Source organism: Macaca thibetana, chromosome 9 (genome assembly GCF_024542745.1).
Source record: "Macaca thibetana thibetana isolate TM-01 chromosome 9, ASM2454274v1, whole genome shotgun sequence".
Classification (NCBI taxonomy): domain Eukaryota; kingdom Metazoa; phylum Chordata; class Mammalia; order Primates; family Cercopithecidae; genus Macaca; species Macaca thibetana.
Window position 1 is genome coordinate 34,438,624 of NC_065586.1, and position 24,043 is coordinate 34,462,666.

The 24,043-nt window shown below is 42.2% G+C and overlaps 1 protein-coding gene across 25 annotated transcripts in view; it reads right to left on the minus strand.

Moving 5' to 3' along the window:
• The window catches only part of PARD3 (par-3 family cell polarity regulator), a 717,622-nt gene that overhangs the window by 574,577 nt on the left and 119,002 nt on the right, over window positions 1–24,043 (minus strand). For 24 of the 25 annotated variants that reach the window (XM_050804766.1, XM_050804769.1, XM_050804770.1 and 21 more), the window contains exon 2: window positions 16,788–16,889. In XM_050804766.1, the coding sequence (XP_050660723.1) occupies window positions 16,788–16,889 (102 nt within the window). Of the gene's footprint in view, window positions 1–16,787; window positions 16,890–19,194; window positions 19,411–24,043 lie in introns of those variants that run through there. The other variant, XM_050804753.1, reaches the window with a different exon arrangement.

The window sequence follows — 24,043 nt, forward strand, 5'->3', positions numbered from 1 at the left end:
GGTAGCTCATGCCTGTAATCCCAGCACTTTGGGAGGCCGAGGCGGGCTGATCAACTGAGGTCAGGAGTTCAAGATCAGCCTGCAAAACATGGTGAAACTCCATCTCCACTAAAAAATTAAAAAATTAGGCCAGGCGCGGGGGCTCACACCTGTAATCTCAGCACTTTGGGAGGCCGAGGCAGGCGGATCATGAGGTCAGGAGATCGAGACCACCCTGGCTAACACGGTGAAACCCCGTCTCTACTAAAAAATAGAAAAAATTAGCCAGGCGTGGTGGCAGGTGCCTGTAGTCCCAGCTACTCAGGAGGCTGAGGCTGGAGAATGGCGTGAACCTGGGAGGCGGAGCTTGCAGTGAGCCGAGATCGCGCCACTGCACTCCAGTCTGGGCGACAGAGTGAGACTCCATCTCAAAAAATAAATAAATAAAATTTAAAAATGAGCCAGGTGTGGTGGTGGGCGCGTGTAATCCCAGCTACTCTGGAGGATGAGGCAGGAGAATCACTTGAACCCAGGAGGTGGAGGTTGCAGTGAACCAATATCGCACCACTGTACTCCAGCCTGGGTGACAGAGCAAGACTCCGTCTCAAAAAAAAAAAAAAAAGAAAGAAAGAAAGGGAAGGGGAAGGGGGTGGAGGGGAGGGGAGGGGAGGGGAGGGGAGGGGAGGGGAGGGGGAAAGAGAAAGAAAGAAAATGTTCAAGGTAACAAGAGGCATGGAATTATTTTTAAAAACACATACTAATCATTAAAGAAGCTATATAACCAAACAGCCTACACCAGAAAGACACAGCTGATGAATAATATAAACACAGAAAATTTAAGGACAATTGTATTTAACAGTGTTATACAATGCAATATTACTCAAAGTGTGGTCCCAGTCTGCATGAAGTACAGAAATAGAGTAAGCTTTTGAGAACATAGCAACTTGACTGAGTAATTTTATATCTGTTAACTCTAATAATAGCTAAAATAAAGGCCCATAAAACATAAGCCACTAGTAATTTATTTGCATTGTGTTTTAAAAGTATTGTTCTGCCACAGGTTGGAGGAAAAAAAACAAAAAGCAAAAAACAAATCTAGTCCTACACAGCGACAGTTTGAGAAGTAATTAGTTGTGTTAACTAAAGGTAGAAAGAATATTCAAGACTGCCTTTTTGGGGAGGGAGGGAAAGTCAGAACCAGCCCATCTGGAGGCTGACCTGAACACTCCTCCTAATTTATCTAGCCTGAATATTCTCACCTACATATGGGGCTTTTCTTGCTTTAAAAGGATGTGGAATGCAGCTATACTAAGAAAAAAAGGATACAAAACTTCATATACCTTATAGAACATGGAACACCACAGTTGTAGCTGCAAATATTTTGCTAGCATTTTTTTATTATATATAATACATATCAAATATATGGCATTATATGTTATATATAATCTACATGTATATAGTTTTTTATGATACATATACATATATATGTGTGTATATATATATACACATATATGTGTGTATATATATATTTTTATATAGATACATATATATATTTTTTTTTTAAGTAAGATAAGGTCTCACTATGTTGCCCAGGCTGCCCTCGAACTCCTGGGCTCAAGCAGACCTCCCACTTCAGCCTCCCAAAGTGTTGAGATTATAGGCATGAGCTACCAGCACCCCACCAACATTTTCATCTCCCAATTTTACAACAGATCCCTAAGGACAAGTGTTTCCTATTCACTTCAATCTCTCAAGTCCTGCCTAGAATGGAACGGATGCTCAATAAATATGTGAGGGCTAGATGAAAGAAAATGATGCTGTTACAGAAATGCAACTGCAGTGTCATCCCAACCTCAAGTTCCCAGCAGCCAGGAGATCCCTGTTGACACTACTCACAAGTGCTGACAACAAAATGCCTAAGATTGGATGGTTATCATTCGACTGCACCTTTGAAAAGAAATATCTCTTGACAATCTTTTGTAAGAAATTAAGTCAAGCAGTATACCACACATTCAGATGCAAGGAACTTCAGAATTCTGAAAGACAGGGTACAGATTCTCTAATTCTCTCATTCCAGGAGAATCTCTGATTTTATACTGTGCACCTTTATTTCACATTAAATAAGCTCTTTGCTGAATGGCAGTCAAATGCCATCAAATATGAAATAGTTATAGATGTTGAATTTCTAGCAGCTTTCTGAATCTGATTTCAGAACATATTTTAGAAACCATATGACAATTTGTCTCATGTCTGCAGAGTCATTTCCCTTTGTAGTATTTCAAATTCAGCTGGTTATTTTTTTCCCAAAATCCAAATTTTATGTTCCTCTCACCCAGATGTTTAGACGCAGGAGAATTTGCAGAGTTCCCCATCCACATCCGAGACTCTATTTCTTAATTTAAATTTACTGGTATTTTCCTTGGCTGAGCATGGTGGCTCACGATTGTAATCCCAACACTTTGGGAGGCCAAGGTGGGTGGATCACTTGAGGTCAGGAGTCCAAGACCAGTCTGGCCAACATGGTAAAACTCCATCTCTACTATAATATAAAGAAATTAGCCGGGCATGGTGGTGCACGCCTGTAGTCCCAGCTACTCAGGAGGCTGGGGCAGAAGAACTGCTTGAACCTGGGAGGCAGAGGTTGCAGTGAACCAAGATGGTGCCACTGCACTCCAGCCTGAGTGACAGAGAGAGGCTCTGTCTCAAAAAAATAAAAATAAATAAAATAAATTTATTGGTATTTTCCATCATAGTCAAAGGCTGGTATTAGGCAAAGGGTATGCACCATCAGAAGAATCAATAAACCCTTTGGGAGGCCAAGACCAGTGGATAACCTAAGGCTGCGAGTTCCAGACCAGCCTGGCCAACATGGTGAAACCTCATCTCTACTTCAAATACAAAAATAGCTGTGCGTGGTGGCAGGCGCCTGTAATCCCAGCTACTTGGAAGGCTAAGGCACGAGAATTGCTTGAACCCTGGAGGCAGAGGTTGCAGTGAGCTGAGATCATGCCACTGCACTCCAGCCTGGGCAACAGAGCAAGACTCTGTTTCAAAAAATTAAAAAATAATAAAAGAAGAACCAATAAAGGTTATCAGGCTGGAAGAATTCACATTTCTGCCATGCGGAAATATTTGTTGCATGCCTCTAAATACTATCTGTTCTATACAGATGTGACTTCCAAATTCCTATATCCAACTCTCTCCCTTGAGCTTCAGACATATGTCCAATACCTGACATCTGTGTTGGAACCTCATGGGCATTTCACATTCAGCTCAATGTGCCGTAGAAGACTTGGCTTGTCCCTGTGTCCTACTTCCCTCCTTGAGCCTTCTATATCCCAGTAAGGGAGCCTCCATATCCCTCTTCCATTTGCTCCAAAACTCATCCTTAATTCCTTGCTTGCCCTCATTCCTCACAGCCTGAAACTCTGGAAATTTTAATTCTGAAACATATCTGAACTCCATACATTTTCTCCCAATGCCACTGTAGTTTCAGCCACCATCCCCTCTTCCCTGGATGGATGGCTGCCTTCTCATTGGTCTTTCCCCATCTCTTGCCCATCTACAATGCACTCTTCCCACAGCAATCTTCTAAAAATATAGACCTGATTATGTCACTCCACAGTGTGACAGTTTGGTGACTTTTTATGGCATTTCATGTCAAATCTTAAAAATCCCTTAACACAGTCTTTAACGTCATCCCTAATCTCAACCCTACCTTCCTCTCCAACCCCATATCATTCTCCTCTCCTGATTGCTTGCTGCATCCTAGCCACGCTAATTCCCTTTTGATTCATAAACACTTCCACCTTTTTTCCACTTCACGTTTGTACATACTATCTCTATCTAGACTGCTCTGCCCCCAACAGATCCCAGAAATGTTTCTTTATCATCCAAAGTCCAGCCCACCTGTCTCCTCTGGAGAGCTGTCCTTTCCAACCACCTCAAGGGGCCACCCACACCCTCTACTGTCTATCACATCCACACTCACCTCCTTTACTCTGTATTCCTCACTGTAAGCAGCTCTGTGAACCAGAAACTCACCTCCTGCTCACTGACGCATCCTCAGCACCTCTGGCTGTTTCTCTAACATATTAGGAACTGAACAAGTATTTCTAAATGAATGCAGAAAGGACAGGAGGAATGAATCTGCAAGACATACTTAACCTTTGCTCAAACAAATGCTATCATTTTAGTTGGACATATGAACAATGGGCATCAATAAACACGAACTGTGGTAGAATTATACGCAACACTAAACTCCTGACCTCTTAACAAATAATCATATTAGAAGACATAGAAGAAAAAGAAAACACAGAAATCTGACAAAATGGAGACAGGTGTGGTGGCTCGCACCAACAACACAGGAAGATGGCTTGAGCCCAGGAGGTCAAGATCAACCTGAACAACACAGTGAGACCTGCCCCCATCTCAAAAAAACCTTTAAGCTAATTTCCCTGTCACTCAAGAAAATTTTTTTTGTTTAATTAGCCAAGCGTGTGGTGGCACACACATGTAGTCTCAGCTACGTGGGAGGCTGAGGCAGGAGGATCACCTGATCCCAGATGTTTGAGGCTGCATGAGCTATGACTGCACCACTGCACTCCAGCCTGGGTGACAGAGACCTTGTCAAAGAAAGGAAATAAAGAAGAAAATAAAATGAAAGAGGATATAGGAAAAAAAGAGAGAAAGAGAAAAAGAGCGAGGGAGGAAGGGAGATAGATCTGAGAAAATGAAATAGAGTTACAATCCACATTTTCACTAACCAAACTGGCTTCCTTCTCCAACTGCAATCAATAATCAAAGTATTAGTTATTTGGGGCCAGGGAGAAGCCCAAGTAAGTGGAAAGAGATCCGTAAATATGGGAGGCATATTCGATCTCTCTCTTTTTAAAAATGGGGACACCACCATGTACCTTGCAGGGCTGATGTAAGATTTGACTAAATCCTACTACAATGTGTAGCACACAAGGTGGAAAAAGATTTCTTAGTTACAATAGTTGACTTATTCTGCAATGACAGGATCAAAGGGTACAGGCTCTGCCTATTTTCTTCTTTTCCTATAAAATCCAGAAGGAAAAAAAAATGGTCCTGCTATTTTCTATATGATTCCTATCCTTTTTTATGAACGAATGGCATGATGTTGTTTAGCATTTAAAATGACTTCTCCAAAATTATTCAGAAGCTGTTAATGAAGAAGCAACCAAGAGTCATCTGCCCTCCTCCTCTTTTTGGTTTTTTTTTGGGGGGGAGGGTTTCTAGGGGGAAGAGCTAATAGATACAGTCCTTATTTGATTCCCAAATACTGAAAATATGAACTGAGATCTTTGCTACTTTTCTGTTTCAGAAGAACATATGTTTTAATAGTGTACTGAGAATCCTCAAATTCTAAGATATGGAAAATGAACAATGTATTTCTTACAACAACTATCTCTGGGCACCAATTATACACCATGCTCTCTATAAATTCATAGAAATAAAAAATAAGTGAAGCTGATTACCTATAGAAACTCATTTCATAACACAAATATCTAGGATAGCCTGGTTTGTTTGCTCGCTTGTTTTTAAATCCTCAAGCCAGGTGCAGTGACTCACACCTGTAATCTAAGCACTTTTGGGAGGCTGAGGCAGGAGGATCATTTAAGCCCAGATGCTAGAGGCTGCAGTGAGCTAGATCAGGTCACTGCACTCCAGCCTGGGTGACAGACCAAGACCCATCTTAAATAAACAAACAAAAAGCCAGGCATGGTGATGCACATCTGTGGTCCAAGCTACTCAGGCGGCTGAAGTGCGAGTCCAGGAGATAGAGGTTGCAGAGATTGCATCACTGCACTCCAGCCTGGGTGACAGAGCGAGGGCCTGTCTCAAAGAAAAACAAAACAAAACCAAACAAAACAAAAAACCTTAGAAGTTGTTATTAAAAGAATGAAGAGCCTAATTTGACAATGGTGGTGGTGGTAATGGTGGCCGACAATGGCAACCACAATTAACATTTCCTGGGACCTTATTTTTGCCAAGCACAAAACCTTAATGTGAATTCTAAGGCTTAATCTTAAACTTAACCTCATAATGAAATCATGTCCTTTGCAGCCACATAGATGGAGCTGGAAGCCAATACCCTAAGTGAAATAACTCTGACACAGAAAGGTGAGTACCACATATTCTCATTCATAAGTGGAAGCTAAACAATGGGCACACATGGTCATAAAGATGGAAACCATGGACACTGGCGACTCCAAAAGTGGGAAGGCATGGAAGGAAGCAAGGCTTGCAAAACTATTTACCGGGTACTACATTCACAGTTTAGGTGATGAGTTCACCGAGGCTCAAATCCCATCATCACCCAATATACCTATGTAATATAACTACACATGTATCTCCTGAATCTGAAATTTAAAAACAAACAAACCAACAAAAAACTCGTAAGATAGGTACTATGATTATACCCCATTTACAGATGGGAAAACTGAGGTAAGAGAAGTCATGTAAAGACAGCGTGAAGCCGGGATTCAAATGCAGGCAGTGTGGCTCCACAACCCACCATACGAGATGCCTAGCACTTCCAAAGCAACAGAAAAGCACAGTGCAGCACACCAAGTTATCAAACCCCAGCATGGGTTTGGTGTAACTGAAAGAGTGAGAGCCTCTGTCCCCTGACTCACTGGGTGGCCCCAGAGAAGCAAAGTCTTGAGGGCTTTCGCTAAAAGGACTGAGGCCCAGTCCATCTTGTGCAGGCTGACCCCAAAGCTCCTACTGCTCATGAAGACCCTCACTTCTCATGCAGGAGGCCTGCCCCCCTCCCAACTCCCTTTCACTAACACCTCACTGCTCTACCTGTACCATATCTGGGCCCTGTGCTCCCACAAACTGATGAACTGTGGTCAAACCAGTGGCCACAAAACACTTAAATGCTGGGAAGTAATCCTTCTGAATTAATTAACCATTTGGTGCTCTGCTTGGCAGCAAATTTAAATATTTGCTTCTTTACACTCTAAAATAAGTTTACTTAGGAGGAAATGAATAAAGTCATCTAGTTAATGAAGTCAATTTATACAAGTTATTTCATTTCCAGGTTATCAAAATCTTTAAATCATTCAGTTCCTAGGCCAATTCATACTAAAGGTCAAAAAAAAGATGTTTCTATTCTAAGCTATATTTATAACTAAATCTAATGCTTCTTTCTTACTGGAATTAAGCAGAAGCAGAATATGGAGCGGACAGTGAAAACAAAAACAAAACAGTGAACCACGCACACTGTCCTCAGAGATGACCAGTACTGACACTTTTTGGTCTACCCCTCAAACTTTTTCCAATGTACATAATTATTTGCACTAAAATTAGACCATATTTGGTACATTGTTTTAAACTGATTTTTAACAAATTTATATTGGATTCACAGATTTATCTACGGTTAGTCACAAATATCCAGCTGCCTAACTAACAGCTCCTAGACACTCAAACTCACAGAAGGCAACACTGAACCTAATCTCCCATCCCCAGTCTGGCAACCTTGCAGCAGCCCCTACCTTGGTGAATGCCCCACCATCTCCACCCAGCCCAATCGCCATCAATTTCAACCTCCATCCACAAAACCTGCAGGAGCCACACACCGCCTGCATTCGAATCCTGGTTCCACAAAACCTGCTGACTGGCCTCTGCCTTTCATGCTGCCTCCTCATTCATTCTTCACACAGCCATCTGGGGGATATTTCTCAAATGTAAACCAGATCACTTAACACCCACTGGTCATTCACTTACATGTCTACCAGACTTTGCCTTGCTCATATATACACACACACACATACATACACATATATACATGTATATATACACATATATATACACACACGCATATATACACTCACATTGTATAGTAGCATTAAGCTCAATGCCTGGTACACAATAGGTGCTCAGTAAACTGAATTACCTAAAAACATTAGTCTGATTTTCTTGCAAAGGAAATTATTCCATATGCTGTCTTTTAAATTATTCAAGCACTCTGGTTTGAAAAACTTCTCTTATTAACCTTTGAGAAGGGGAGGGAGGCCACTTAGCTTTGATTCAACATTGAAACTAGGTTTTCATTTATCCCATCTAATCTTAATCTCAAGTATTCATCAAAAGACGGTAGGGTATGTAGTTATGAATAAGTAAATTATTCCTTTTGATTAAGACAACAGAAAACACATTTCATAAGTTTTTCATTATAATGTTTTCTGTAAGTAGGATTTATGATAAGGTATGCCTTCAGAAATCACTGCTTCTTTAAAACGTGTATTTCCCCAAGATGGAAAGATTAAGATGCCTGCATTAAAAGCACATTCTCCTGGGCTACATCCACTTCACCTGGGGGAAGACAAGGAATAGAGATTCAACAACTCACCTACCTGATCAGCAAAAAACGGTACGCTGGTCACCATGTAACACCCTAGGCAGACATCATAATTCATGTTAACTTATGGAAATTAAGCCACAGTGTGCACAAAGGAAAAAATTCAGAGTAAACCGGTGGCTGAAATATTCTAAGGGAGTTAACAACTTAATGCACGATTCCCGCAATCATTTTATTTTTTTAATTATTATTATTGTTATTATCATTTTATTTTTTTTTTTTTTTTTTTTTTTTTTTTTTTTTTTTTTTTTGAGACAGAGTCTCACTTTGTCGCCCAGGCTAGAGCACAGTGGGACAATCTCGGCTCACTGTAACCTCCGCCTCCTGGCCCTACATGATTATCATGCCTCAGCCTCTCAAGTAACTGGGACGACAGGCGTGCATGACCAAACCCGGCTAATTTTTGTATTTTTAGTAGAGGCAGGGTTCCAGCATGTTGGCCAGGCTGGTCTTGAACTCCCGATCTCAGGTGATTTGTCCACCTCAGCCTCCCAAAGTGCTGGGATTACAGGTGTGAACCACTGTGCCCGGCCCATAATATTTTAATAATTTGGCAAAATGTCAATTGAGAAAACTGAGACTGAGATGCTAAGAGTAAACACAACATCACCGTTCCCTTACCGGAAAGCAGAAACACAGAGAAAGGACAAACAAAACAAAGTACCGTTTTACACTCAAAGTAGATCTAGAGTATTCTACACCTTAGAAAATCAAACCTACTCCAAGGGGCCAGGGCAATCTATAATAGCACCATTTGAACAAATTTGGGTAAACCCTGGAAATGAGAACTGTATGGGCACTAACAGAAAACTTCCTCAGTGCTGTGCCCTGAATGCTAATAATTAAAGGATAATGAGGAAAATCAGGGGTAATAAGTACTTGACTTTAATTTTCTTTTGCTATCATTTAAAATATTGTCTCTTCCCCTCCATAAAAAACAAAGTTTTTAACAATGTTACAAATTCACAACGACCAAGTATAAAATTTGCATCTTCGAGAGCATCTTCCCTACTACAGAGGCACAGCCATTACAGTTGTGGTTTCGTAACTTAGTGAGCCTAAACACCAGCAGGAGGGGGACTGTAAAATGCACATGCCCAGGCCCCTTCACAGAGAGCCTACTTCCCAGGCTAGGTATCTACATTTTGAACATGCATCCAGGGGATATTCACAAAACAGGACATTTTTTTAGATAAATGTTATTTAAGACAGGTATAATGCTCGTTCTTTTTTCCTTAAACCAAAAAGCAAAACAAGTGTCAAAATCCTCACTCGGAGTAGCTGCCAAAAATAGCTGAAAACACTCCAAGATGATTAAATCAGGATTGAATGTCAGAGCCACGGAAAAGAGCCGTGCGACCGACTGCATCACGCAATCTCTCAGTCTGAATGATGCATCCAGCCATGCCTGTGAATCTGGGTGTTGTGAGTCTAAGCTACTAATCGTATTTCTTACAGTTTCAACTTACAATGGGCACTTAATCTAGGAATGTCACTCAACAATATTTACATCAATTATGCATATATTTTAAAGTATTTCTGAACAAATAAAAAACAGCTTTAAAAGCTACTCTATGGTATAATGTGCTCCAGCATTTTTCTGTTTGGAAACTGATTTCAATCAACATGATATAGAATTGTCTAAAGCGTTATTTCACCTATTGATGTTTAAAATCTTTTTCTCAGGTTAAAGGACATTTTAATTTGTACAGGAAACATGATAAAAGACTCTAGAAAATATATATTTTTACCATCAAATTCACAGAAGGATACAAAATCTAAAATCTAAAATGTCATTTATTAAGATTGTATGATTTTAATATGCCACTATTTAAAAATATCAAGCATAGTTTGCCTTTTGCTTGGTTTTGTGTATAATCTAACAGTTAATTGTGTTGAAACAAGAGTGCATGACTTTCAGTTGCTGAATAACACATTATTCACTAAAGATCCAAACTAACATCATCCACCTTAACCTCACTGATTTTTACATTTTATTTTTATTTATTTATTTATGAGACGGAGTCGTGCTATGTCACCCAGGCTAGAGTGCAGTGGGATGATCTCAGCTCACTGCAACCTCTGTTCCCTGGGTTCAAGCAATTCTCCTGCCTCAGCCTCCCAAGTAGCTGGGATTACATGCACGTGCCACCACACCCAGCTAATTTCTGTATTTTTAGTAGAGATGGGGTTTCACCATGTTGGCCAGGCTTGTCCTGAACTCCTGACCTCAAGTGATCTGCCCACCTCAGCCTCCCAAAGTGCTGGGATTACAGGTGTGAGCCAGCATGCCTGGATGGCCTCACTGATTTTTATAACAGCCCAATGACTGCAGAATACATTATTTTCAAGTACCCATAAAATGTCCACCAAAAAGGCCATATGCTGGACCAAAAAATAAGTCTCCATACATTTCAAAAGACTTTGCAAAAATCATTGTGCTGAACATCTACATCATGATGTTCTACTGGCTCAACACATAAACTCTGAGGGCATCTAATGTCGGCTGGAGTGCAGGGGGATGAATGGAAACAGTAATTGGTACTGCATAACCCTTCAGGCCTTACTACATTGTGCTACACATAAATGAGTCCATTGAGTTCAGTATTCTCAGAAGCACTGAGATCGTACAGCCCCATAAATCCTACTTGTGCAACAACCAAACTTCCACAACAGGTTATTCCAAGCCACACGCCAAAGCCAAGCATATCCCAGAAAACATGTTATAAGCCACGCCTCACTTGCTCTATGGAAAGGTACAAAGTCAAAGTGTAAAGCAGGATGGCACCACCCTGAGGGAAAGCTTGCATCTGTAAAAATAAAAAGGAAATGTGGTGAAGAAACAGGCGTGCTCATCCCAGCTGTTCAGAGAACAGAGAGTACCAAAGGGACAAGTGTACAAGTGAGCACAGCAGCTGGCTCCATAGTCACCTAAGTGTTCACAGCAAGTACAACGAGACTGTACATGAATTCATACATCAAAACACAGCCAGGAGCAGTGGCTCATGCCTGCAGTCCCAGCACTTTGGGAGGCAAAGGCAGGAGGAGCGCTTGAGCCCACGAGTTTGATACAAGCCTTGGCAACATAGTGAGATCCTGTCTCTACAAAAATGTTTAAATAAATTAGCCAGGCATTGTCCAGTATGCCTATAGTCCCAACTACTCAAGAGGCTGAGGTGGCACCCAAATAGGAAGAGAGGAAGTCAAACTATCCCTGTTTGCAGATGATATGGTAAACCCCACAGTCTCCACCCAAAAGCTCCTGGATCTGATAAACAACTTCAGCAAAGTTTCAGGATGCAAAACCAATGTATAAAAATCAGTAGCATTCCTACACACCAACAACATCTGAACTAAGAGCCAAATCAAAAACACAATCCCATTCACAACAGCCACAAAAAGAGTAACATGCCTAGGAATACAGCTAACCAAAGACAAGATATCTACAATGAGAATTTAAAAACACTGCTCAAAGAAACCAGATATGATACAAACAAATGGAAAAATGCTCCATGCTCTTGGATTGAAACAACAAATATTGTTAAAATGGCCACACTGCCCAAAGAAATTTACAGATTCAATGCTACCCCTATCAAACTACCAATGATATTCTTCACAGAATTAGAAGAAAAAAAAAAAATTAATTCACATGGAACTGAAAAAGAGCCTGAATAGCCAAGCCAATCCTAAGCAAAAAGAACAAAGCTGGAGGCATCACATTACCCAACTTTAAACTATAGTACAAGGCTACAGTAACCAAAACAGCATGGTACTGGTACAAAAACACACACACAGACCCATGGAACAGAACAGAGAGCCCAGATATAATGCCACACACCTACAACCATCTGATCTTTGACAAAGCTGACAAAAACAAGCAACGGGGAAAGGACACCCCATTCAATAAATGGTGTTGGGATAACTGTCTAGCCATATGCTGAATATTGACACTGAACCCTTTCCTTACACCACACATAAAAATCAATTCAAAGGGCTGGCCACAGTGGCCACGCCTGTAATCCCAGCACCTCGGGAGGCCAAGGCAGGCTCAGGATCGCTTGAGGTCAGGAGTTCGAGACCAGCATGGCCACCATGGTGAAATCCCATCTCTACTAAGAATACAAAAATTAGCCAGGCATGGTGATGCGTGCCTGTAATCCCAGCTACTCGGGAGGCTGAGGCAGGAGAATCACTTGAACCTGGGAGGCAGAGGTTGCAGTGAGCTGAGATCTCACCATTGCACTCCAGCCTGGGTGATAAGAGCGAGACTTCACCTCAAAAAAAAAAAAAAATCAATTCAAGATAGATTAAAGAATTAAACATAAAATCTAAAACTATAAAAACCCTGGAAGATAACCTAGGAAATACCATTCTGACTACAGGTCCTGGACAAGACTTCATGATGAAAACAGCAAAAAATTTACAACAAAAACAAAAATTGACAAATGGGACCTAATTAAACTAAAAACCTTCTGCAGAGCAAAAGAAACTATCAACAGAGTAAACAGACAACCTACAGAATGGGAGAAAATATTAGCAAATTATGCATCCAACAAAGGGTGCATATCCAGCATCTATAAAGAACTTAAGCAAACTAACAAGCATAAAACAACCCCATTAAAAAGTGGGCAAAGAGGCCAGGCGTGGTGGCTTACGCCTGTAATCCTAGCACTTTGGGAGGCCCAAGGTGGGTGGATCACGCAAGGTCAGGAGTTTCAGACCAGCCTGGCCAACATGGCAAAAACCTGTATCTACTAAAAATACAAAAATTAGCTGGGCATGGTGGTGGGCACCTGTAATCCCAGCTACTCGGAAGGCTGAGGCCAGAGAATCGCTTAAACCCAGGGAACGGAGGTTGCAATGACCTGAGATCGCACCACTTCACTCCAGTTTGGGCGAAAGAGTGAGATTCCATCTCAAAAAAAACAAGGCGGGGGGGGCAAAGAACAAGAACAGACATTTTTCAAAAGAATACATACACATGGCCAATAAGCTTATGAAAAAAAGTTCAACATTACTATCAGAGAAACGCAAATCAAAACCACAATGAGACATCACCTACACTAGTCAGAGTGGCTATTATTAAGTCAAACAATACATCCGTGTGGTGTGAGAAATCTGAAGGAAAAAAAATAAAAGTCAAAAATAACAGGTGCTGGCAAGGGTGAGGAGAAAAGGGAATGTTTATACATTGCTGGTGGGAATGTAAATTAGTTCAGCCATTGTGGAATGCAGTGTGGCAATTTCTCAATGAATTTAAACAGAGTTATCATTCAACCCAGCAATCCCATTACTATGTATATATCCAAAGAAATTGTTCTGCCATAAAGACACATGCACACATATGTTCATCACAACACTATTCACAATAGCAAAGACATGGAATCAACCTAAATACATATCAGTGGTAGACTGGATAAAGAAAAAATGGTACAAACATATCATGGAATACCAGGCAGCCGTAAAAAAGAACAAGGTTATGTTTTTTGCAACAACATGAATGGAGCTGGAGGCTATTATTCCTAAGTGAACTAACACGGGAAGAGAAAATCAAATAATGCATGATCTCACATGGACATAAACAGGAAAACAACAGACAGCAGGGCCTATTTGAAGAGGGAGAGGATCAAAAAATTAGTCTACTGGGTACTATGTTTATTATCTGGGTGACAAAATAATCTGTATACCAAACCCCCATGACACTCAGTTTACCTATATAACAAACCTGCACATGTGCCCCTGAATCTAGAATACAACTCTTTTTAAAATAAAAGGCTGAGGCAGGAAAATCACTTGAGCCTGGGAGGTTGAGGCTGCAGTGAGCTATGATTATACCACTGCACTCCAGCCTGGGTGACAGCTTGGGTCTCTAAATCAGTAAATTAAATTTAAACAAAAGACTACACAGCCATGTTGGCATAGCTATGGTTCATGGTCACAGAAATATATATATGCTAACCTCAAAAAAAAAAAAAAACTACTATTCAAGTTTATTTGTTTAAAAGAAAAAGACTGTGTCTCTATCTATCTGAAGAAAGGGAAGAGTCAGGATGAAAACCTCAAACAACAGTGATCAGCTCTCAGCAACAGCAGGATGGCAGGCGATTAGTTCCTTTGTATGTTTCTGCATTTTCCAATTTTTCCTCACACGGAGTTGTGCTATTTTTACATAGGAAGTAACAACGAGAGAGGGACCGAGAAAGAGAGGGAGAAGAGAAGACCAAAAAAAAAAAAAGAAGGAAGAAGAAGGGAGAAGAGGAAGACATTGAAAGATTGATACATTAATTCATCCCTTTCTAACATTCTGGTGGAAAAAGAGCACCTGTTTAAATTCTTCATAAATCTCTGTAGTTGCCTTAAATGTTGGAATTGAGCCACATAATAAATGAAAGATGGTACTCTTCAAGTGGACTGCGGAAAAGGATTTCAGAGTTACCTTAAGCCTGGCTCACTCAAAAGCCCAAGAAGGAGAAATGACACCAAGAAAAATAGCATCAGAACATAAGTCGGCAGAAAACTTCTGCATTTTTTGATACAATGTATTCCTGGCCCACAGGAGCCACATGGGACAAATTCCACAGTGACAGGTGCAACAGTGAATCTAATCTTCCAAATTTACACAATATTTGGTATTTGATGTTTTTTTGTCTTACTTGAAATTTTAGGCCGGGCGCCGTGGCTCAAGCCTGTAAACCCAGCACTTTGGGAGGCCGAGATGGGCGGATCACGAGGTCAGGAGATCGAGACCATCCTGGCTAACACGGTGAAACCCCGTCTCTACTAAAACAAATACAAAAAAAAACTAGCCGGGCGAGGTGGCGGGCGCCTGTAGTCCCAGCTACTCGGGAGGCTGAGGCAGGAGAATGGCGTGAACCCGGGAGGCGGAGCTTGCAGTGAGCTGAGATCTGGCCACTGCACTCCAGCCTGGGCGACAGAGCGAGACTCCGTCTAAAAAAAAAAAAAAAAAAAAAAAAAAAATTTAAGATATGTACCAACTCTCAGCCAGGCATGATGCTGTCAGGAATATAGCTGTGAGCAAGACACAACAGCTGTGTGCACCCAGCTCACGGCTGAGGGAAAGAAGAGCAGGCCGGCAGGGAGAGGGCCAGCAACCAGAGGGAGCCCCAGTAGGAAGCAGAGTGAGTATCTGGGTGATCTTACCATCTTCTGACCTCGTGATGTAACCTAGCTGGTTGAATATCCTGTGCTACTGCCATGAGGTTTTAGGAGACAGTCAACCAGGTCGCTGCCTCCATACAACCATGCTGATGTAACTATGTATGTGGCTATGAGCCCTTCTGCAATTCCTTATAAGCCAAATACAAAAGCAGTGGCCAGGGCTGGGTGCAGTGGCTCATGTCTGTAATCCCAGCACTTTGGGTGGCCAAACTGGGCGGATCATGAGGTCAGGAGTTTGAGACCAGCCTGACCAACACGGTGAAACCATGTCTCTACTAAAAATACAAAAATTAGCCAGGCGTGGTAGCGCACGCCTATAATCCCAGCTATTCAAGAGGCTGAGACAGGAGAATCGCTTGAACCCAGGAGGCGGAGGTTGCAGTGAGCTGAGCTCATGCCACTGCATTCCAGTCTGGGCAACAAAGCGAGACTCCGTCTCAAAAAAAAAAAAAAGAGCCAAACATCCTGTCAGGCATTCTCAAAATGATGAACATTCCTCCTCCCCCTCCTCTTACTCTTCCTCATTCCTCTCAAGAGTACAGAAAAAAAGTGGGGTAGTGGGAGGGAACACGGAAGAGCAGTAGGTGGAAATGTCCAGGAGCCAAACTCACATACCACAGTAAAGACTGGGGAAGCACACACAGAGCATCAGAGCACTGACAGAGAAAAGGCTGAGCTTCCTGGGAGAGGCTGCCCAGGACACAAATGGCCCATCACACAGCAAGGCCGAGCTTCCTAAGGGCCAGGCCCCACACAGGGGGTGCTGCCTGGGACACACTCGCCCATCGCACAGGAACACGGTGCACCGCACAGGCCGCTGTTGGGATCAATCTTCTCTGGGCCAACACTGGGACCAGAATGCAGAACGGCTGTACACTGTATATATGGAGATGATAAGGACAGGCCCGAGTTGTGAAGAAAGATGTTATGTTTGATTAAATTAAGGTGGAATATGGCATAGAAATCTTTTTGTGATATTTCCATTGTAAAAGCTGTAGTTTTAAAATCCCAAAATCTAGTGTTAAGTCCCAGGTATCAAGAAAATCATTATACCTTGGTATTCAAGACAGTGAAGATTCATGACACTTATCACAAAAGAAAATATACTAGAGTGGGTGGCCCAAACATAATTTAAAGTATGTGTCTAAAACAGAAAGGAAAAGAATCGCAACCGGTCCCCAGCCCTGAAAAGAAAAAAAAAATGCATTCAAAAAGGTTCCCCAGGACTTGAACTCACTCTGTCTTTATCGTCTGCTACATCACAGAGAATGTCATCAAGGTCTAGTATTCCTCCATCTCCATGTTCCAAGCGATGCACTTGTATCCAGTAGTTTGGGTCCTATACGAAAGAACAGAAACATTGAATATAGCAAGTTAGCATCACCAAAAGGGAATTAGACATTTCAAACCATGATAACTTCCTGCCCATAAAAAGGAATCAACCCCATATCAACAATACTGCAATTGATTAAAAATTCAGGCAGCACCCTAAGTTTGGTATTGAGTCACTGCTCCTTTTATGGAGTGACTCATACACCCTCTTCCCTTTGGCTCTGATGCTGATACTCTATTATAATAGAACTGCACAAACCAGCAATATGTGCTGCAGAAGTAATATTGATTTCTCTAAAGCATACTATATTTCCTACTGCCCAATATATGAAATACTTATCATACTTATTAATCCCCTCAGTGCAATCTACAGAAATATTCTAATAAGCAAACAGCACATATTATGTGTCTGAAGAATTCGTATTTTTGCTTATCTGCATAAAGTAGTTTGCACAACTTGGTGGCTCAAAGTGTTTCTTACAAACAGGTCTAAAGATAGGGACACAGAAGGTGCTGACAAGACCAGTGAACAAAGCACATCCTGTGTGGTTTGAGTTTCTTTATAAAGAGACAAAATCTCACACACACACACATCAAAATGCCTAAACACACACACACACACACACACACACACACACACACAAATTTGCAGTGGTTATCCTGCAGTGGGATTGGGGAGAATGAAAAAAAAAGGACATATTTTAAATTTTATACACTTTTTTTTTTTTTTTTTTTTTTTTGAGACTGAGTCTGGCTCTGTCGCCCAGGCTGGAGTGCAGTGGCCGGATCTCAGCTCACTGCAAGCTCCGCCTCCCAGGTTTACGCCATTCTCCTGCCTCAGCCTCCGGAGTAGCTGGGACCACAGGCGCCCGCCACCTCGCCCGGCTAGTTTTTTGTATTTTTTAGTAGAGACAGGGTTTCACCATGTTAGCCAGGATGGTCTCGATCTCCTGACTTTGTGATCCGCCCGTCTCAGCCTCCCAAAGTGCTGGGATTACAGGCTTGAGCCACCGTGCCCGGCTAAATTTTATACACTTTTATATGGTGTATGCATATTTTAAAATCCTTAAAACTCTGCTTTCAAATTATCTGAAGAAGGAATACTGTTGTGTGTTTCTGAACTTCTACATCACTCTCACATACATGTTCAAATGAAAATATACTAAATTGTATGTTTCACCATTCCCTACTGCTTTTGCTATCCAAAAGTTCAAGTTAATCCTCCATTCTTCAAACCTAAAAGGTGATGTTTGGTACAGTTCTTTCCTAAAGCAAAGATTGCAAGAAGGAGGCAAACGATTAATGAGACTTCAAATACAGATTCCTGGACGCTACTACAGATCTACTGACCAAGACCCTGGAGAAGGGGTGCAGGGAGAATCCATATTCTTAAGAAGTTCTCCAAGTCCATCTCTAACAAAGCATGCCTAAGAATCACTAAAATAGAATGCTTATTTTAAAAATGCAGAATGATCAATCCTTGTCACTTTTTAACCAGCACAGCAAGTAACTCAGACCTTAATCCTCAAAGTTAGTAAGCATTACCATTAAAACCATTATGCAAGTAACAGAGTTCCTCTGAACCCTCATCTATCTGGACCTCTATAAAAGGAATCATTTATATAGAACGCTGACAGTTAAGTTTGTAAAACACACACACACACACACACCCCTTGGCATCCTCTTCATTTGTGGGGCCCTATTCTGACTGCACATGAATCCCAATTACAATATCATCCAAGAGTCCTTGGGACACCTGCCACTGAGACAGCTCCAGAATTTCTCATGTCCAGATGTGTTGAATCCCCAAAGAATGAAGTCCCAAAACCATTTATTAATGGTAAATGGTATTTCCTCTTCAAGGAAAATTGGAAATAATGTCCTGGGGGTGAATAAGGAAGAGGTGCCCCCTGGCCACTTAGAATAGCCATATCCTGCCCACCTCTTCCCACCAAGCAAGCTCAAGGGTGAACCAATCAACTTAAATATCAACTTTCATTTCTAAAATACTTCCACACACACAAGCACACCGACCTCCAAAATGTGGCTTACGAAAACATTCTTTAAGCCTCCTGATCCTGTTCACTCCCTCCAGATGAGATCATTATCTGCAGCCTTTATATAATATTTGTAGCCACCCCTTGGAAATAAATCCCCACCTAAGGACTTTCTCAACCTCATAACTTCATCCCTCAGAACCTGCTACATTTCCACCTTTTCCCCAGCATTTTCCCTTTCACAGCCTGTTAGGCCCTGCACAACTTCCCCCCAACTCTGTGCCCAAGGCCTCCAATGCCTAGACCCCACCTTACCCTCCAGGCCAGCCCTGTCCGTTCATCAAGACTTCTCAGGCATCCTCTTCTCCAAGAGCTTTTCCTGACCATCACACCCCCAAAGCAGATCAGCAGTCGAACTCCAGCCCACTGTTTCCTTTTGTTTATATACAGAGTCTCGCTCTGTCATCCAAGCTGGAGTACAATGGTGCAATCATAGCTCACTGCAGCCTCCAACTCCTGGGCTCAAGCAATCCTCCCACCTCAGTCTCCCAAAGTGCTGGGATGATTAGGCATGAGCCACAGAGCCCAGCCTGTCCCACTGTTAATGTTCCTAAAAACCACAATCTTATGGAAGATAGCAGTCAGGTGTCAAGCTCCAGCCTTTAAAGGCTGTGAACTATTTTTACACACGCCGCACAAAACCTTTCGTTGACACTACTTTGCCTTCCAGTTATTATACCAATTCTCTGATGATCTTCACAGCAAAATTTTTTAAAGAATTGTCCATACTTGCTTCAAGCGTGTTTCCTCCCATAACCCCATTCCAATCAGGCTTCCTCTTCCATCACATCCACAACAGCCTCCACAATGCTTAACACAAAAGTCTGTTGTCTGTCCTCATCTTATTTGGTCTATCAGCAGAATTTGTTACCCCCTCTTTGAAATACTCTATAAACTTGACTTACAATCCTCCAACTAACTGATCAAGGCTTTTCTAATTTTGAGAGTCAACAGTTGACTACTGCCTCTGGAGGGGTCCTGACTCAATAGTCAGCTATGCCAAGCAGTCATGATAACATCATGCCAAGGCAAATATCAGGCTGCCACTTACTAAATGCCACTCCACAAAAATGTGCTGAACGGATATGACTTTTTGAAAAGAACTGAGCAGGAGATCAACAGTAACCCCAACAGAGCATGCTGCATTGAAAAAAAAAAAAAAAACACATGTAAAATTGACCTCCTCCCACAAGAGTTTAAAAACCAGGAAGGATATTTTTGCCACTGAGAAATACAACTCCTTAGAACAGTGGTCTCTTGGGAGATTTTAACTGGCAGCTTTCATAACATAATCCTCTTTCAATGAACAGGGGACTTGCTTTATTTTTAAGGGAAGAGTCCAGTATCCAATAGAGAAAAAGTTAGAGCATACTTACTGATTCGACTTTGTAGTAGTTTGCATTAAAAGTTTAAAATAATAACGGTAGGAATCTTTGCTGTCCAGTCCATAGACACTTAGAAAAGTAGCTGAGCAAAAAATTGTGATAAGGTCTGGCATGATGGCTCATCCCTGTAATCCCAGAACTTTAGAAGGCCAAGGCATAGTGACCCACACCTGCAGTCCCAGCTAAGTGGAAGACTGAGGCAGGCGGATCCCTTGAGCACAAGAGTTCAAGGCTGCAGTGAGCTGTGAATACACCACTGCACTCCAGCCTGGGCAACAGAGTGAGGCCCCATCTCTTAGGGGGAAGATAAAAGTTACAATAAGCCACTTTTCATACTACCAATAAACTCTAATTCTACAATAATTGCATCAGTCATTGGGTGAATAAACAAACATGATACAACATTCAATTAAAAAAGAAGAAGGTTTCTCATTCAGGATATGTCCATTTAAAATAACAAAAGACTTTAACAATAATTGTGTATTATGACAACCAAAACTCCATCATACACAGCAACAAATGAGGAGCAGAGTTCATCCATCAAATAGATGATCAAGCAGTGAATGTCCCCATGGGGCAAGGCTTGCAAGGATAGGTCCAAACCCACAGAAGAAACCTGGAGACAAAACCACATGAAGAATCACTGCTCTTATTCAGATAAAGAACATGACCTTCACCTGGCCTAGTGCTAGAGAGAACATTTCCGAAGACTAAGTTGGAATGTAAGCAGAGGTAACCCTACAAGATGCAAGTTGCAAGGAATGCTGAGGCCCACTCTACTCCAGGATGTGGTAAGAGAGAACAGCTCAAAGTCTTAAGGACAGACTACTTCCTAACCTACGATTCTATAAACAGCATCGTTATCCTATGCAACAAGTTAATGAGCTTTCGTGAGTTATGACATGTATAATGCATAGGCTTCACATATTATCTGCATGTGCAAATTTTAAGAAAAGTATCTGCAACTAGAAATAGCACCCTACTTTTGCATTAACCATGGTATACAGCAATGGTCAATATCCTGTCTAACTTAAGACCAGAAAAAGATCACTGAAAAAAATCTATGTTGATAAAAAAAATTTGAGTATTTACTACATGCAAAGCATTGCATGAAGGCAAAGAAACAGTCATCACCCATCATCAGAAATTAAAATGTATCTGACAGGCCAGGCACAGTGGCTCACACCTATAATCCCAGCGCTTTGGGAGGCCGAGGCAGGCGGATCACCTGAGGTCAGGAGTTAGAGACCAACCCGGCCAACATGATGAAACCCTGTCTCTACAAAAAGCACAAAAATTAGCCAGGCATGGTGGCATGCACCTATAGTCCCAGCTCCTCCTTCTCCTGTAGTCCCAGGAGAATCACTTGAACCCGGGAGGCAGAGGTTGCAGTGAGCTGAGATCACACCACTGCACTCCAGCCTGGGCAACAGAGTGAGACTCCATCTCAAAAATAAAATAAAATTTATCTGACAAAACATAAACAAGTCATAAAAAAGAGGTAGACCATGAGTTCAAAGAAAACTACACCAAAAAAAAAAAAAAAAAATGTTTTGTGAACTCAGGAAGGAAAGATCACTCTCACTTGGAAAGGTCAGTTTATGGGGAGGTTTTAGCAGAGTCGGCTCTTAACAAATGAGTAGACCAGAGGGACAGGGCACAAGAGGAGGACCCTGAGCAGAGGGAAGGGTGTGAGCAGCAGGGAAGAGAGGCAGAGGTGATTCAGAACGCTGTGAACACAAAGATAAAAATGAAAGGGTAAAAACATCATCTCAAAAAGACACACTTTTATTTTTATTTCCTCCTGAAAGCCCACTGAAACCACAATACACATGTGGGGATTTTGTTGTTGTCGTTTGTTTTTTCCAAGCATAATCCCACAAAAACAAAGAGAACAGAGGGAAATGAGGGAAACAGTTTTTGGAAGCTGAGAAGCAGATGGCCCAGAGACAACACATTTTGCAGAACTAAGAAATGGAACCCCAAGGTAACTGTGGGGAAAGCCAGGAAGCAGCAAGACTCCCCCCACAGAGCCGGTAAGAGGCTCTGGAATGGGGAGAACCAAGAAAGTCAGAACACAGGAACAGAGATGGGAAAAGGCTAGGCATGGTACTTTATGCCTGTACTCCCAGCACTTTGGGAGGCAGGGGCAGGAGGATCACTCAAGCCCAGGAGTTCCAGACCAGTCTAAGGAACATACTGAGGCCCCATCTCTACAAAAAACTGGAAAAATCACCAAGGTGTGGTGGTGTGCGCCTGTGCCTACAGTCCAGCTACTTGGGAGGCTAAGGTGGAGGATCTCTTGAGCCCAGGGGTTCGAGGCTGCTTGTCTCTAAAATATAATAATAAAACAATTTTGGCTGGGTGTGGTGGCTCATACCTGTAATCCTAGCACTTTGGGAGGCCAAGGTGGGTGGATCACTTGAGGTCAAGAGTTCGAAACCAGCCTGGCCAACATGGTGAAACTCTGTCTCTACTAAAAATACAAAAAAATTAGCTGGGCATGGTGGCGGGTGCCTGTAATCCCAGTTACTCAGGAGGCTGAGGCAGGAAAATCGCTTGAACCCAGGAGGTGGAGGTTGCAGTGAGCCGAGATCATGCCACTGCACTCCAGCCTGGGCAACAGAGCAACACTCCATCTCAAAATAACAATAATAATAATAATAATAATAATAATAATAAAATTTCAATATTAAAAAAAAAGAGCCAGGCATGACAGTACATACCTGTAGTCCCAGCCACCTAGGAGGCTGAGGTGGGAGGATCACCTGACCCTGGGGAATTTGAGGATGCAGTGAGCCATGACTGCATCACTGCATTCCAGCTGGGTACACTAAGACTGTGTCTCAGAAAAAAAAATAATAATAATAAATTAAAATAATAATAAATTTAAAAGATGGGAGGAAAAATAAGAAAATTGTCTGAAAGTCTGTAGTAATTAAAACCCCAGCTTCCCAGTGCTTCCAGAGAGCACAGTGGCTGCCCCTCCCAGCCCCTGGCAGTTCACTGCAGCCTCAGATAGCAGGTCTGGGCTGAGAAACTAGAGGAGGAACAATTGTAGAGGTGCCTTGTTAAAAATTAGAGGAGCTAAGTGAATATTTATGTACTGATTGTAGAAAAATCCAGCCCTCTGCTTTCACTTGCTCTCAGAATGCCAGCCAGGGCTTATTCCTGCCAGGCTAAAGGTGGGAAGATCTTTCCCTGGGCCTCTGTCCATCTAAAGAGAAAAGGCAAGGGGGGACTCTGGCCCAGTCCAGGGACCCCCCCCGCCTCCCAGTGAAGCTCACTCACAGTGTATGCCCTTGCTTGAACTCAGTGTTCTCAAGTTACCATTAGTGCCTTAAGTCAGAGCCAACCATGGAGAGACAGACTTTTCCTTTTTTTTTTTTTTTTTTGAGACGGAGTCTTGCTCAGTCGCCCAGGCTGGAGTGCAGTGGCGCGATCTCGGCTCACTGCAAGCTCCGCCTCCCGGGTTCTCACCATTCTCCTGCCTCAGCCTCCCAAGTAGCTGGGACTACAGGCGCCCGCCACTACGCCCGGCTAGTTTTTTGTATTTTTAGTAGAGACGGGGTTTCACTGTGTTAGCCAGAATGGTCTCGATCACCTGACCTCGTGATCCGCCCGTCTCGGCCTCCCAAAGTGCTGGGATTACAGGCTTGAGCCACCGCGCCCGGCCAGAGACAGACTTTTAAGAACATCCCAAGGATGGAAGAGAGAAC